Source organism: Stegostoma tigrinum, chromosome 21 (assembly GCF_030684315.1).
Source record: "Stegostoma tigrinum isolate sSteTig4 chromosome 21, sSteTig4.hap1, whole genome shotgun sequence".
NCBI classification, from domain to species: Eukaryota; Metazoa; Chordata; class Chondrichthyes; order Orectolobiformes; family Stegostomatidae; genus Stegostoma; species Stegostoma tigrinum.
In genome coordinates this window covers 23082670-23099337 of record NC_081374.1, presented here as the reverse complement: position 1 = coordinate 23099337, position 16668 = coordinate 23082670, and the positions used below count along the sequence as shown (strand labels likewise).

The 16668-nt window shown below is 41.3% G+C and overlaps 1 protein-coding gene across 5 annotated transcripts in view; it reads left to right on the top strand.

Annotated features, from left to right (window-relative positions):
* LOC125463008 (copine-8-like) overlaps nucleotides 1–16668 on the top strand; it is a 636730-nt gene that overhangs the window by 81177 nt on the left and 538885 nt on the right. For all 5 annotated transcript variants that reach the window (XM_048553605.2, XM_048553606.2, XM_048553607.2 and 2 more), the window contains one exon: nucleotides 8781–8821. In XM_048553605.2, the coding sequence (XP_048409562.2) occupies nucleotides 8781–8821 (41 nt within the window). The remainder of the gene's footprint in view (nucleotides 1–8780; nucleotides 8822–16668) is intronic.

The following is a 16668-nucleotide window of genomic DNA, read 5'->3' as shown; positions in this document are numbered from 1 at the left end:
TTGCTTAATACCTGACTTCAGTGCAGCAGTAAATCTGACACATTGGATGCACATTTACAACAATTATTGACAATTAATTACTGTTTCTCTACAAATAATGTAACGAGGCATCAATTTGAAGCATTTAAAAAATGTTTTAAATGATAACTGAGTTTTCTGATTCATGGCAGAGTTTGCATTTAGTGAAATAAAAAAAATGTTGAATTGAACATTTTCAGGAGATCCTGTAAAAGCAGAAAAATGTAAAATAAAAGCTCTGCAGGTCAGGCAGCATTTGTGAGAGTTGTGGTTCAGGTCAATGACATTTCTTCTGGCTCTTAAAACATAACTTAGTTTTTCCCTATGGATGCTATCTGACTTTTATCTTAAGGTTTTTACAGTTTTGCTAGTTCCTATTTCAGAGTTCCAGCATCTGTCGTATTTCGCTTTTGTAGCATTTATGAGGCCATAGCAAATTTAAACTACTAGTTTCTGCTGAAGCTGAAAGTTGGCAGATGATTGTTAGTCTGGCTTGGAGACATTGAAATTGATTTGATATCTGAAAATCTTCAGATCTGGGTTGCAGCTTATGATCTATCAGCAACAGTCTGTACATGTTTTAGACAAGGACAGATATGTCAGATATCTGAAATCCCTAGACAAAAAATCTGCAGTAAAATTTGCAAATCTAACTGTAGAATAGGTATTCCAGCATTGGTGCCCTCTGTCAGACTAACGATAAACTTTAGATTTCATGACTGAATAGGTGATTAGCTTATGTAAATTGGACTTCAAACATAAAACATAAGAACATTTCTTGGCATGGAATGGACACAATCAGAATATTAAAAAGTGAATGGAGTTTGGTCACCTTACAACCTCGTACATAAATAGGTTACATTCTGACATATTATTTGCTATGTTAGAATTGTATACTTGCTTTGTTTTTACTTTTGCTTCATTTATAACTAAGAAAATATATACACTCTTCGGAAAAAAAACATGCATTTGGTCTGAGTTTCCAAGATTGAATCTAATATCATTTGTTTAGGATTACAGAAAATGTGCTCTCTTCAATATATTTTGGATAAGTTAGTCACTTATTTAGCTCTTGAGTGGAATAGTTCATACCTCTCAAAAAGAAGTCCATTGTATCCTGATGACTGGAACTTATTTCTTGTCGTCAGTCAACCCTTCAGGTACTAACTGTCTTATACAATTAACTATTGTATCTCAGACCTTGCTTTCCATATGTTCGTTCTAGACTGATGTCTTCTCTTTGACTAATGTCAAAGTTGTGTGATCAGGTACATTATCATGATTTGCATGAATCTCATTGCACCACAAATAATTATTTCACAAATCTGGCGATGGAATTGAAGGGTTCCTATCGCATAATAATTTATGATTTGTATTTATGATTTATGTCTCACTCTTATAGCATTAAAGCAGCTTAATTTTCAAAAGGTACGGAGGACTTTTTGATGGACTTTGTCTTGTGCAATCATATTCATTTGCAGGAAGTGGATCCCCTTATGAAGTGGAATCAAAGCCTGCATTAACGAAAAGATAGATTAACTGAGTGAACAGGCAAAAATTTGGCAGTTAAAAGTATAATGTGAACTGGTTTCCTTTGGCAAGAAGAAAAGAAGCAGTATGTTATTTAAAGGGAAATTGACTGACAATCAACGAGTTATTGAGAAGAAAAGTGGAGTTGAGCTCACAATCAAATCAGCCATCGTCTTAGCAAAAGCTGAAGCAGACTTGAGGGGCACAATTGCCTACTTCTCGTTCAAAACCATATGTTCACATCAATATTGTCGGCAAGGCCACTATTTATTGCCTTCAGTGTGTCGCCACCTTGAAAGGTTTCAGTGTTTGTAATGAGGGGAATCTCGCTCTGTTATTTGATCAAAGTCCAAGAACACGCTACCAAATTATGATGTAGAAACATTTGTTGTTCTTGTCCTTAACGTTTTCCAGTTTCTCATGCAGACAGCAGGACAGGAAGCACTGCTGCCTTATCGTCTGTGTGCTTGGTGCCAGGTTTGAGGTCTTTGTCATCAAGCAGTTTGCTCCTAAGACAGCCAAAGGCTATGCTGGCTCAGGTGATGTTGAATTTCAATATTGAAGTCTGTGAAAATCTTCAGATCTGGGTTGCAGCTTATGATCTATCAGCAACAGTCTGTACATGTTTTAGACAAGGACAAATATGTCAGATATCTGAAATCCCTAGACAAAAAATCTGCTGTAAAATTTGCAAATCTAACTGTAGAATAGGTATTCCAGCATTGGTGTCCTCTGTCAGACCAACATGGCCAGCACTGGGACACTGACACTCCCAATCCACTGCATTAAGTGAGCAAAATTGTTGACTTGTTTTACAAACGACTTCCAAATGACTTTGACCTTCATCACAGCCAGTGGTTACGAGAAGCGCTGAAGAATCACTTGAAGAATGTTCTCAAAGCCTCCCGAAAAATTATACAATTCCCACTAAGAACGATTTGCCCACCAAGACCAGTGAAATTGAAACATTTACATTTGCAAAAGTGCCAACCGTTGTGAGCATCCTTGACAGATTCAGGTGGAGATGAAGCAAAAACCCACCCAACTGCTTCAGTAGACACCTCTTTGTCGCCAGGTGTGTGGGTCCTACATCAGACTGTTTAGACACTGCTCTGGAAATGACTTTCTTTCACTCCAGAGTTATGGGTCCTTGGGGCATTTGTGAGAAAGAGAGGATGAATGAGGAGTGTGCAGAGATGCTTCAGTGTGATTTGGACAGCTGAGTAAGTGGGCAAATGTGTGGCAGATGAAGTATAATTTGGATAAATGTTGAGGTTATTCATTTTGTGCATTTGGCAATCCAAGTTATTGCACTCTTTCAAAAAAAATTGTTTTAGTTTGATTTTCTCCAAAAGTAAAAATGCATAACAAAGCATCCAAGTAAAGCCTGAGATTTGAAGCTCAGTTCACAGAACATCACACACAAAGCTTTTGGCCGACAAGCAGAGTTTTCTACCTACACAAGATAATAAAATGTGAGGCTGGATGAACACAGCAGGCCAAGCAGCATCTCAGGAGCACAAAAGCTTATGTTGTGGGCCTGGACCCTTCATCAGAGAGGGGGATGGGGTGAGGGTTCTGGAATAAATAGGGAGAGAGGGGGAGGCGGACCAAAGATGGAGAGAAAAGAAGATAGGTGGAGAGAGTATAGGTGGGGAGGTAGGGAGGGGATAGGTCAGTCCAGGGAAGACGGACAGGTCAAGGAGGTGGGATGAGGTTAGTAGGTAGATGGGGGTGCGGCTTGGGGTGGAAGGAAGGGATGGAGGTGTATTCTAGAGGTGTATTCCTCCCACCCACCCTCCTGCAAAAATTCCATCCCCTATTCCCAATTCCTCCGCCTCCACCGCATCTGCTCCCACGACAAGACATTCCACTCCCGCACATCCCAGATGTCCAAGTTCTTCAAGGACCGCAACTTTCCCCCCACAGTGATCGAGAACGCCCTTGACCACGTCTCCCGTATTTCCCGCAACACATCCCTCACACCCCGCCCCCGCCACAACCGTCAAAAGAGGATCCCCCTCGTTCTCACACACCACCCCGCCTACCTCCGGATACAACGCATCATCCTCCGACACTTCCACCATCTACAATCCGACCCCACCACCCGAGACATTTTTCCATCCCCACCCCTGTCTGCTTTCCGGAGAGACCACTCTGTCCGTGACTCCCTTGTTCGCTCCACACTGCCCTCCAACCCCACCACACCCGGCACCTTCCCCTGTAACCGCAGGAAATACTACACTTGCCCCCACACATCCTCCCTCACCCCTATCCCAGGCCCCAAGATGACATTCCACATTAAGCAGAGGTTCACTTGCACATCTGCCAATGTGGTATACTGCATCCACTGTACCCGGTGTGGCTTCCTCTACATTGGGGAAACCAAGCGGAGGCTTGGGGACCGCTTTGCAGAACACCTCCGCTCAGTTCGCAACAAACAACTGCACCTCCCAGTCGCAAACCATTTCCACTCCCCCTCCCATTCTTTAGATGACATGTCCATCATGGGCCTCCTGCAGTGCCACAATGATGCCACCCGAAGGTTGCAGGAACAGCAACTCATATTCCGCCTGGGAACCCTGCAGCCTAATGGTATCAATGTGGACTTCACCAGTTTCAAAATCTCCCCTCCCCCTACTGCATCCCTAAACCAGCCCAGTTCGTCCCCTCCCCCCACTGCACCACACAACCAACCCAGCTCTTCCCCTCCCCCCACCGCATCCCACAACCAGCCCAGCTCTTCCCCTCCACCCACTGCACCCCAAAACCAGTTCAACCTGTCTCTGCCTCCCTAACCTGTTCTTCCTCTCACCCATCCCTTCCTCCCACCCCAAGCCGCACCCCCATCTACTTACTAACCTCATCCCACCTCCTTGACCTGTCCATCTTCCCTGGACTGATCTATCCCCTCCCTACCTCCCCACCTATACTCTCTCCACCTATCTTCTTTTCTCTCCATCTTTGGTCCGCCTCCCCCTCTCTCCCTATTTATTCCAGAACCCTCACCCCATCTCCCTCTCTGATGAAGGGTCTAGGCCCGCAATGTAAGCTTTTGTGCTCCTGAGATGCTGCTTGGCCTGCTGTGTTCATCCAGCCTCACTTTTATTATCTTGGAATTCTCCAGCATCTGCAGTTCCCATTATCTCTTTTCTACCTACACACTGGGTTTTCAACATACATGCTTGGCTTTTGGCCTACACGCAAAGCTATCAGTCTCCACACACAGAGGCCCACTCACACTTGGAGACCCAGCCCACGCATGAAGGCTTGCCCACGCACAAAGGCTCAGCCTGGGGCCCACGTACTGAAACAGTGGCACAGAGGCTGGGCCCCATCACCCAGTCACCCTTTACCAGCACATCAGTACATTGGCCATGACCAGCCAGCTCAGTGTCAGTGACCCGAACTGAGGAGATCTAATCTTCTGGCTGTATTGGTCTTGATTAGCTCATGGTGGAGAAACCGTGGAAATGTGGCGACTGTGGGAATGGATCAGATTGATGCCTGGTTTGGAAATTCACCAAATTCAACCAAGGCTTCAACAAAGCTGAAACCAAAACAGTCTTGCAAGCTGTGTGTTTCATTTCCCTAACCAAAAAAAAACCTTTCTTGATCCTACTAACTGAAGCCTAATATTCTGCATTGTTTATATTTTTCATGCATAAGAACTCTCCCAATGTAAAGAGGCTCGCCATAACATCCAAGGACTGTACATCTCACATGTTGTTTTTTTACAAACCACCACTTCAGAAATCCTTACAAGTTAATCATCACACATGTGTACACATGCGCACGCCTATACACACACCATTAATTCAATGTGTAAGCTGTAAAATGCAATATTTTTTATTCATTCACAGGATGTGGATGTCACTGACTGGGCCAGTATTTACGAAGGAAACCACCTTGCCTTGTATCAGAATTCACATGTGGTCCAAACCAGATCAGGATGGCTGATTTCCTTCCCTAGTGGACATTAGTTAACCATTAAGTTCTTATGACAATTGATAGTGATTATATGGGTGCCATTAGAATAGTTTTTTTTAAATTCCAGACTTTTATGACTTTGCCAGCTGCACTGGTGGTCCTTAGAACATTAGCCTTGGGCTCCGGATTACCAGGTGCTACAGTGATGTTACCACTATGGTATCGAAATATATACATACTCAGTTTACACCTCAAGTGTATTTATCACATTTCTAATTTGTGCTTTATATCTGTGGAAAGTATTTACAATGTTTACAATTTACATTGATGATTTAGGGTTGGGGACCATGTGTAGCGTGTCAAAGTTTGCAGATGCCACTAAGATGAGTGATAGAGTGACAGAGCAACATGTAAGAGAAAACTGAAAGTGTGCAGAGAGATATGGATAGGTTAAGTGAGTGGGCAAGGGTCTGGCAGATGGATTACAATGGTGGTAAATGTGAGGTCAACCATTTTGGTAGGAATAACAGAAAAATGGACTATAATTTAAATAGTGAAAAAATGCAGCATGTTGTTGTGCAGAGGGACATAGGACCTGGATATCCTTGCGCATTAATCACAAAACATTGATTTATTGGTGCAACAGGTAATTAAGAAGGCAAAAAGAATATTGTTCTTTATTGTTAGAGGGATGGAGTTTAAAACTAGGAAGGCTATACTGCAGCTGTATAGCGTGCTGGTGAGGCCATGCCTGGAGTACTGTGTACAGTTTTGGCACTGAAAAGGGTGCAAACGAAGTTCACTAGGTTGATTACAGAGTTGAAAGGTTTGGCTCAGGAGGAGAGATTGAGTAAACTGGGACTATACTGATTGGACTTTAGAAGAATTAGGGGTGTCTTATAGAAACATGTAAAATTATGAAGGGACTGGATAAGATAAAATCAAGGAGGTTGTTTCCACTGGTCAGTGAAATAGAACTAGGGGGCATAGCCTCAAAATAAGGCGGAGCAAATTTCGGACTAAGTTGAGGAGGTACTTCTTCTCCCAAGGGGTTATGAACCTGTGGAATTCCCTGCCCAGTATAGCATCTGAGGACACCTTGTAGGATTTTTTAAAGGCAAAGATAGATTTTTGACCAGTAAAGAAATGAAGGGTTATGATGAGTGGATAGGTAAAAGATTAGCCATGATCTTATTGAATGGTACAGCAGACCTGAAGGGTCAGATGGCCTACCCTTGCTCCCATCTGTTATGTTCTTAAGTTAGGGTGAGTCACTGATTGCAGAAATACCTCGACTCTAGCTTGATGTTGGAGCTATAGTAACTATGTACCTCGATCTATTCAGTTTTCTGTCAGTAGTGACCACTGACATCTTAATTGAGGGATTTGGGTGATAATGTCATTTGACTGCTAAGGGAGACGATTAGACTGTATGTTTTTGATGATCATTGCCTAGCACTTACACTTTGCAAACTAAACCTCCATACTGTCCACATTTTGCTTCAGAGTGTCAAGAACTGCTTCATTATCTGTGGAATCATGAATGGAACTGGACACTCTGCAATCGTTAGAAAACTCCCCCATATCTGAGAGTATATAGCTATGACTCAGGAAATGGATCAATAATCCATACTAAGAGTTTTAAAATAGTTGTGAATGCTGGCTGCAACATTGGCATTTTGAAGTATTGGCCTGCTGAACCTTGGCAGTTACAAACTAATTTTAAAATCTAGTTGGGAAACCTTCACTCCAGTAGGAAGTTGACATCTAAAGTGTTATTGCATTGGGTCCTCAAGATTTCAGGTGATACTGTATTCAGGTTGACACTAATATAGTGTAATGTATTAATTTTCTATGTGTCAAAACCTATCCTAACAGTCTATTTCACACATTCATTAATTCAGGAGAGCATGTTTAAAGGAGGCATTAACATAATTGTGTTCATATATTTTTTGCTGTGTAGAAACTGATACATTTTAATTTCAAGTTAATCAAGTTCAAGGGGTTTCCTGAGTTTCTAATTCTGTCGCCTCCATCCAGTGCATTTCATTTTTTAAAAACTTTCATACTTTGCTGCCTTGTATACAATGTACTTTTTTGATCTGCAAAAAGATATTTTGGTGCACATATTTAAAAAAAGAACAGGGATTACAGGGGTTAGATTGAAAATGTCATAATTTTAAATTGGTATTCAACAATCTCAAAATAAAAAAAAACTGAGGTGGTTTATGTTTTAAATAGATTCAAAGCACAGCCAAGCATGACAAATACATTTATTAACGGAAAAATACCAGTTCTTAGGCAGTTTATTTTCTATTTTAAGAGTTAGGCTTTGCTTTATTTAAAACACTATTGTTTAATTCATGTTTCACTGCCATGTCATGTGTTGCTGTTGTACTGCAGTTACATTCTGTGGTTAAGTTGTGAGGTGTGATCAAATTAAAGAAATCCACACACCTACAGTTTAGTTATAAAGTGTGTTACTGGTAACTCTGTACTGCATATTAATAAATTAATATGTACAGATTCTGAAAAGCAGGGCACATAGTCATGAAAAAAATAAGTTCATTATCTACTTTCCAGAAAACAAGCTTTAGTTAAATATGAGAAAAAAACTGGTGCTGTCAAATCTCTGTCAAGTTGCCAATTATTAATGTTTGACAAAGTATAGGTCACTCAATCTTAAGCCATTTCTTAGAATTTCTTTCAACCAAATTGAATGGCTTATGGAAGACCATCATTTGGTGACCTCAAGAGTTAGAAGAACATCCCGTGGAAGAACTGACTTTGGTCCTACTTTAGTGCCTGAATGATTACTAAGTAAAATCGCAGAAATCTGAGATTGGATCATTTGACATTCCATTGAGGAGGTACCATGGTATTTGGGAAGGAAATGCTGAAAGTGTAAAAGTGGCAACAGAAAGTTAAGGATTGAGGAGAGAAAGCAAAACTAAAAACAAAATTAAAAATTATTTTGAATTGAAGCATACTTAATTTTATTTTACGTACATTATTGAATATTGATTTGATATTCAGTAAAACGTGAACAATCTTGGCACTGGGAAGAAAAAAATTACCCTACATTGCTTTGATCCACCTTTCTAAATTTTGGCTATTTTCCAGCAAATGTAATTTAACTCCTTGATCAGTAAGGGGATCAAAGATTGCTAGGAGAGTGTATGAGAATGGAGTTGAGAAACATATCTGCTTTGATTGAGTGGTAGAACAGACTCAGTGGGCTGAATGGCCTAATTCTATTCCACTGTCTTATGGTCTTACAGCCTATCTCATTTTCTCCACAGGAATCTTTTGGATAAAGATACATTCTCAAAGTCCGACCCACGTGAGTACCTAGCTTTTTAACTGATTGCAATTGTTAGGCCTCTTCTGCAGTAGATGCACTGAACGTTCCATCCTTTCAAAACTTGCAGATGTTATAAAATTTGAATCATTATTAACCGTAAGAGGAATCATGTAGAACTTCAAAGAGGATAGTATTGTGGAATGAGCAGACAAGGGGCAGAGGCAATCTGATATAGGAAAGTGTGAAGTGATAAATTTTGTAGGAAGACTATGGACAGTGAATATAAAATGAACAATACAATTCTAAATAGGATGCAAGAGCAGAGGGATGTATGTGGACAAATAATTGAAACACACAGTCTAATTGAGAGAACAATTTGTAGAGCATATAGTATGCAGGACTCCATTGTCAGCAACATAAAAGTCTAGAACAAAAGAAATTGTGTTAAACTTGTATGAAGCCCGGGTTCAGCCTCGAATGGAGTATTTTGTATAGCTCTGGGCACTGCACTTTAATAAAGAACTGAAGGCATAAGAGGGAATAAACAAAAGATTCATGAGAATGTTTCCAGCGGTGAAGAATTTCAGATTAGAATTAGAAACTGGGACTGTTTTCCTTGAAGAAGATTAGGAGGAGTTTTGTTAAATACCACGAAGAGTCTGGACGGGTCAGATGGGGGAAAATGTTCCCAATGGTAGGGAAACAGTTCACATTATGGAAGGGGAAGTTCTGGAGATCTTAGAAAATGTAAAGGTAGATGAATCTTCAGGATCTGATTAAGTGTATCCCAGGACATTGTGGAAAGTTAGGGAGGAAACTGTGTGCGCTAGCAGAAATATTTGTACCATTTATAAACATAGGTGCACATTGAACGTCTCACCTAAACATAGGTGAAGTATGAGAGGACTGGTAGCTTCCTAATAATGTGCCATTATTTATGAAAGGCTGTAAGGAGAAGCCTGAAAACAATAGATCTGTGAGTCTAACATTGCTGATGGGTAAGTTGTTGGTGGTGATTCTGAAAGATAGGATTTATATGCAATTGGAGAGGCAAGGATTGATTAGGATAGACACATGGTTTTATGTGAAGAGAATCATGTTACACAAACTTGATTGAGTTTTTTAATGAAGTAATCAAAAAGATTGATGATGGCAGAGTGATAGACCTTGTTTACTTGAACTTTAGTAAAGCATTTGACAACATTTTGCACAGTAGACTAATTAGTAAAGTTAGATTCAGGGTGAGCTTGTCAATTAGATACAAAATTTGCTCTATGACGGAAGACAGAGGGGGAGGAGGTGTTGGTGGAAAAGGAGGGGAGTGGCACAGGGCAAAATATTCCTTTGGAGAGCCAGCATAGACATGTTAGGTTGAATGGTTGCTTTCTGTGCTGCAATAATTCTGTCATTTTATGATTAACTAATGTTTGTTAAGCTCTCAGCAACATTTCTGTGTCTTGCCTCAATTAAAAAATGGACAAATAATTTTTGTTAAATTCATCAATTAAGGTGTGCACATTGAACGTCTCACCATATCAGAATAAGAAAGAGTTTTGGATGTGGCTAGGGTTAAGAACAACATGATGGAGATCAAATACTGAAGAACTTCATATTGCATGTGGCGTACCTCAAATCTGAGAATCTGAAAATCAACCATCTTTATGAATGCCCATGCATCAATTTTAATTGAATGTCATTAAAGAAAATCTGGACAATTCAGCTAGATCCTGCAAAAGCTCCGTCTGTCTCCAGACTTGTTACAGGTTTCACAGCCGTAGTTTTTGTTTAAGCTTGCCTCATCACAGCTCATTGTACTGTGCTTGATTGCTTTAGCCTATAGGTGGAGCTGGTGAGTACTGAAGTGTCTGACATCTGACTCTGAGAATTTGACAGAGAGATCAGACCGGCTGCCCATTGCTATCACTACATGTTTGTTGAAAATTTTATGGAATATTAAGTCATGCAACTAACTCTGTATTACCGAACTAAATAAGATTTGCCTATGTGTTTCCAATGCTAAAAATGGCAGCCATAGCCTGCACATGCACAGATGACCCACATGACATGAGTCAGCAGCAATGGGGAACTTGTATTACCAGTATTCATCCGTGCATGCATGACGATGTCACAGCACCTACAAATCCACATGTGGTTCAATGCTGTGGGACATGTGTGCATGTGCTGATAATGTTATGACTGTGAGCAATGGTGTTGCCTCCTGCATGTGCACCACAGTCAGCATGGAGACATGACTGTGCCTGAGCAAATGATTCGACAGTGTGATGTGTGGCAACGTCAGCTTGTGCACAGGGCCAACAAAGAGGAAGTGGATGCATGTCAGTAAGCATGCATGGGTAGACTGACGCATTGATCACAGTATTGTCCTTGTGTGGACTGGACTTTGAAGACTGGCAACCCTCAGGATGTGTGTCATGAGTTATTGCTTTTTGCTCAGATTAGATGGTTAACTTGTAAAGATGGGACTTTTCTTTCTGTCCATATGCAATCATTGTGTCACCCAACACCAGTTGATTAAAAACACAGATGAATGAGCTATACAGGGAGTCCCCAATTTTGCGAACGTCTGACTCAATGAACACTTGTGCTTTTGAGTGTGATCTCATACAGGGGTGTAATTGTAAAGATCTGGATATGAACATTTCCTGTACTTATGAATGGCTCCTTTTCTATTGGAACCCATTCGCAACCGGGAGACGGCCTGTATAGCAATTCAATCCAAGCATAAAAGCCATTTCATGCACCACTCTACCCCATGTTTCAAGTGACCCTGACCCTTAACCTCACCTGACCAAACTTTTTCCCGTGGCCCGAACCACCTGACCTGAATCTGAGATTTGAATCTTCCAACTCAATTATTTGAATAATTAACCAGGAATGGATTAAAACCTGCCCTAACTCCTGGCTAATTATCAAACTGACCCCCTTCACTTCCTAACCCACCTCACCAACCCACTGACCTGATCTATAACTCATTAAGGTGCAACCCCTCTCCCGCTAGCTACCCTCCCATTAACCTGCCACTTTCACCTATTACACCCTTGCTGTCTTGCCCCCCTCACATCCCCACCTGCTACCCTGCCCCCCTCACCTACTTACTTTACACACTTCTCTCCATAGTTTGTCACAGTACCTTTGGGACCTTAAAACCCCGGAATACAGAACCTACTACTGTAAAAAGGGGGCATGGCTTGGCCTCCAACATTGATCATTCACTTCGCTGGAAGACCCCCAGAACAGGTACACTCCGGATTTCTCAGGAGGCCAGATTCAGAAGCTCAGGCCAAAAATGCGGAGCTCCTGGGCAAGGTAAGAAAATGAGGAATAGAGTAGCGACCCATAATTGCCATTCCTTGGAAGATTTGGCCTTTTGCCTAATAATGAACAAGGATGGATGAGATAACTATCCTATTTATTTATAAGATACCATTTATTTTAATTTTGGATTTTGTTCAGCGATATCTGGGTTGTCTATGTGTCTGAAGTTAACTTGTAAGCATTTTTGTGGCCATAGTGATTTTTTTAAAGAAGGTTTTCAGAGCTACTACTAAAGGTACTACTGCTAGTACTGGTGGCTTTACATCTTAGTGAACTATGGCGCTTTAATTTATGTCAGAAATTTCTCGTCTTAGGAGTTTTTGAAGCTTCGGGGAAGCACCTTGAATTTGTTTTGTTTTCAAGTTTGACTTTGTTGCGCGTAGTTTAGTGATTTTTTTTAATGGAGGTGGTTGTCTAGAGGAGGGCAGTTAAGAAAAACAAAATCATACTAAAACTCGAATCTGTTGGAAAAAAGAGTTAGCCCCAAACCCAAAGTGTTGGGATAAAATCCTGAAGATAAGTATTTTAAACTGAGGCATATGGTAGCTTCTTCCTGAAACTATCAGCGTTTTCAGCTGAGGACTTAAAGTCAAACTTGCCTGAAAACAATTGCGTTGTTAGGTAAAAAATTTTTTTTCTGGTCTGAGTAATACAAAAGGGATGTTTTTGGAGAGTGTATGATGGATTTTTTTTTGGAATTTGTCAAGGAATGTTTTGGTACATATTTAAAACTCTTTGAATTTGTGTTAAAAGTAGATTGATTTATTCTATTTCGTCTTTATTTCTTTTGGTTAATTAGTATCTGTTTTATTATTAAAACAGAATCTACATCATTGAGTTTCACTGTGTTTCAGTGAGAGATCACCTCATTAAAACAAAAGAAAACAAACATGAAATATTTTCTGTTGAGCCATGTTTCATTCTAGGAACTGACAATGTGCAGTAATAACATCAACTAGGATCATAACAAATGTTTCAGATGTCCATGATAAAGATAGGGCTTTTAACAAACTATAACTTATTCTGTCAGCCAAGAAATTAGCTGTCAGAATTCCAAAAATGAAATGGGAAATGAGCCCTAATTAGCACTTCTAGTTTTGATCAAATTGATGTAGCGCAAGGCAGGATTTCAATGTGCTTCCAGAGCTTGGGAAAAAAATGCTTATAATTAACTGGAAGATGATAATCAATGCAGTTTTTGCATCTAATGTTTTATTCACCATGATTTTGAGAGCAGGTTTTGTAATTAATAAAATATTGGGATAGAATGTAAATGACCACTCATTGGTGCTGATTAGTTTTCTCTCATGAAACCATGTAAAATCGACTGGCTGGTAGTTCTATTCAACAAACATTTCTAAGCTTCTAATTTTATTATAAATAGAGCTAAGAATAAAATAAATACAAGGTATTGGCGAAATTGATTTTGAGGTTATTTTAAATGGCCCGTAAACTCAGTGTAGTCGTGATATAATTCAATAGATTATAATTTGGAGTCAGTTTGGATTGAAATCATGGAAACACTTGAAAACAACAGTGTTGTGAAATTGATGTGTTGTTAGCTAATATCATTGGCAGTTAGCAAATACAGGGGTGATGGCTGGAGAATGGAGTTTGTAGCAGAAATTAAGCCTGCATTTAAACAGACTTCAACCTACATTTGCCTAAATGTAACTAGAGAAGATTGTTGTTGATCCAATATTAAATGCCAGTTGAACAATCTATCTGGCAATATAGCATCTGGCTTATGGGAAGGTCAAGCGTTTTGGTGGTGGTGGAGGTGAATAGACATTAAAGTATATAGAGAAACTGGCATTTTAGCTATCATTATAAGGGAAGTATGCAAATGAGAAGTAGGTGTAGGGGGTAAGGATAGGTACTTGGGGACCAGTAGAGCTAACTGTGTAGGTACCGGAAGAGAAACAATGGCAGGTGATTCTCTGGCTACTTTGGTATTGAACAAGTGAACAGGGTGAATGCTGACATATTTAGCTGGTCAACAGTGAAGAAAGTGACAATTGACTATCTGAAAGGCACCACATATGACAAGAGGGCTGAAGAGGTGCAGTTTGCTTTTATCAGTCTGTCATAAATGTAACCTGAATGTCAAAATGAAAGCTTATTAATTGTGGGTGAAATGGAGAATGCAATAGGAATAGGGAAATAAATAAGGATTTCAAAAATGATTTCTCTGCCATTAGTGGGAAAAGTGAACAGCATCACTGTAAAGCAGACCGGGAGGCGTGGGCAGCAGGTCAGCATCACTGTGAAGCAGACCAGGAGGAGTGTGCAGCAGGTGAGCATCACTGTGAAGCAGACCAGGAGGAGTGTGCAGCAGATCAATATCACTGTGAAGCAGACCGGGAGGAATCTGTTGCAGGTCAGCATCACTGTGAAGCGGACCAGGAAGAGTGTGCAGCAGGTGAGCATCACTGTGAAGCAGACCAGGAGGAGTGTGCAGCAGATCAATATCACTGTGAAGCAGACCGGGAGGAATCTGCTGCAGGTCAGCATCACTGTGAAGTGGACCAGGAAGAGTGTGCAGCAGGTGAGCATCACTGTGAAGCAGACCAGGAGGAGTGTGCAGCAGATCAATATCACTGTGAAGCAGACCGGGAGGAATCTGCTGCAGGTCAGCATCACTGTGAAGTGGACCAGGAAGAATGTGCAGCAGGTGAGCATCACTGTGAAGCAGACCGGGAGGAATGTGCAGTAGGCCAGCATCACTGTGAAGCAGACCGTGAGGAGTATGCAGCAGGTGAGCATCACTGTGAGGCAAACTGGGGGATTAGTGAATTAGGGCATTTCTTCTGTCTCTCTTGGTTTTACAAATGATGAGTTATTTCAGCTGAAGAGTACTGTTAGGAAATTCACTTTCAAAGATTTCACTTTCAAATTACTTAGATAGATAGAACAGAGTAGTGATGTATTAAACTCTAATATGTGGGAGCTGGTGAATGCTGTTGCGATCTATGGTAACCATATCTTAAGAAAGTGTTGGCTGCTCAAGGATTTTAGCTCGGAGTTGATGAGCTCGATTTGGAGCTGTTGACGCTGTGGGAGATGCATCTGGACACGTTTTCAGGGGACAGTCACACCTTAAATTAATTACAACAAATTTGGTTCATGATTATGCTCAAGAGAGTATGACTGCAAGTGAGACAGATATTGATCTAGAATTTCCTTTGCTTAGAGTTTCAGACAGTATCCTTTTCCAATAGGTACAAGGGTTTTGCTTACATTGTGAACAAGGGCACAGACGGTAGGGCGGATGAGTTAACTGACCAAAGTAGTGTAGTGAAGAGCATCCCAGTTATTGGGGGAAAGGTAAGAGAAATCTGATGGGTGTAGGGGATAGCACATTTTGGGGAATAGATTACCTTCTCTGCGATGGACACAGAGTCTCAAAGGATGTGCTTTTACCCTGTACTAAGATTAAGGGACTTGGAGTGGGAGGGGAAGAATCCAGTGTCATGGCCCATTATGAGCATCAATGAGATGGATAGGATGAGAAAAGATGATCTCCTTAAGGATTATGAGCGACTTGTGGCTAAATTAAAAAGCAGAACCACAAAGGTACTAATTTGGAGATTACTACCTGAACCACATGCAAATTTGCATGGGTAAATAAATTAGAGAGCTTAATGCTTGGCTTAAAAGATTAGTGTGCATGGAATGGGTTACAATTCAAGGAGCACTGGCATTAGTACTGGGGAAAGAGAGAGTTGTTCCGTTGGTTCAGAGATAGTAGGAACTGCAGATGCTGGAGAATCTGAGATAACAAGGTATAGAGCTGGATGAACACAGCAGGCCAAGCAGCATCAGAGGAGTAGGAAAGCTGACGGTTCGGACCTAGACCCTTCTTCAGAAATGGGGGAGGGGAAGGGTGTTCTGAAATAAATAGGGAGAGAGGGGGAGGTGGATAGAAGATGGACAGAGGAGAAGATAGGTGGACAGGGGACAGACAGGTCCAAGAGGTGGGGATAGAGCCAGTAAAGGTGAGTGTAGGTGGGGAGTTAGGGAGGGAATAGGTCAGTCCAGGGAGGATGGACATGTCAAGGGGGCAGGATGACGCTAGTAGGTAGGAGATGGGCGTGGGCTTGAGGTGGGAGGAGGGGATAGGTGGGAGGAAGGACAGGTTGGGGAGACAAGCTGAGCTGGTTTTGGGATGCAGTAGAGGGAGGGTAGATTTTGAAGCTTGTGAAGTCTACAACGGTACCATTGGGCTGCAGGGTTCTCATGTGGAATATGAGGTACTGTTCCTGCAACCTTCATGTGGCATCGTTGTGGCACTGCAGGAGGCCCAGGATGGATATGTTGTCTGAGGAATGGGAGGGGGAGTTGAAATGGTTTGCGAATAGGAGGTGCAGTTGTTTCGTGCGAATGGAGCATAGGTGTTTCACAAAGTGGTCCCCAAGCCTTCGCTTGGTTTCCTCGATGTAGAGCGGGACACAACGGGAACAGTGAATGCGGTATAGCTCATTAGCAGGTGTGCAGGTGAACATCAGCTTGATGTGGTAAGTCTTATTGGGGCCTGGGATGGGGGTGAG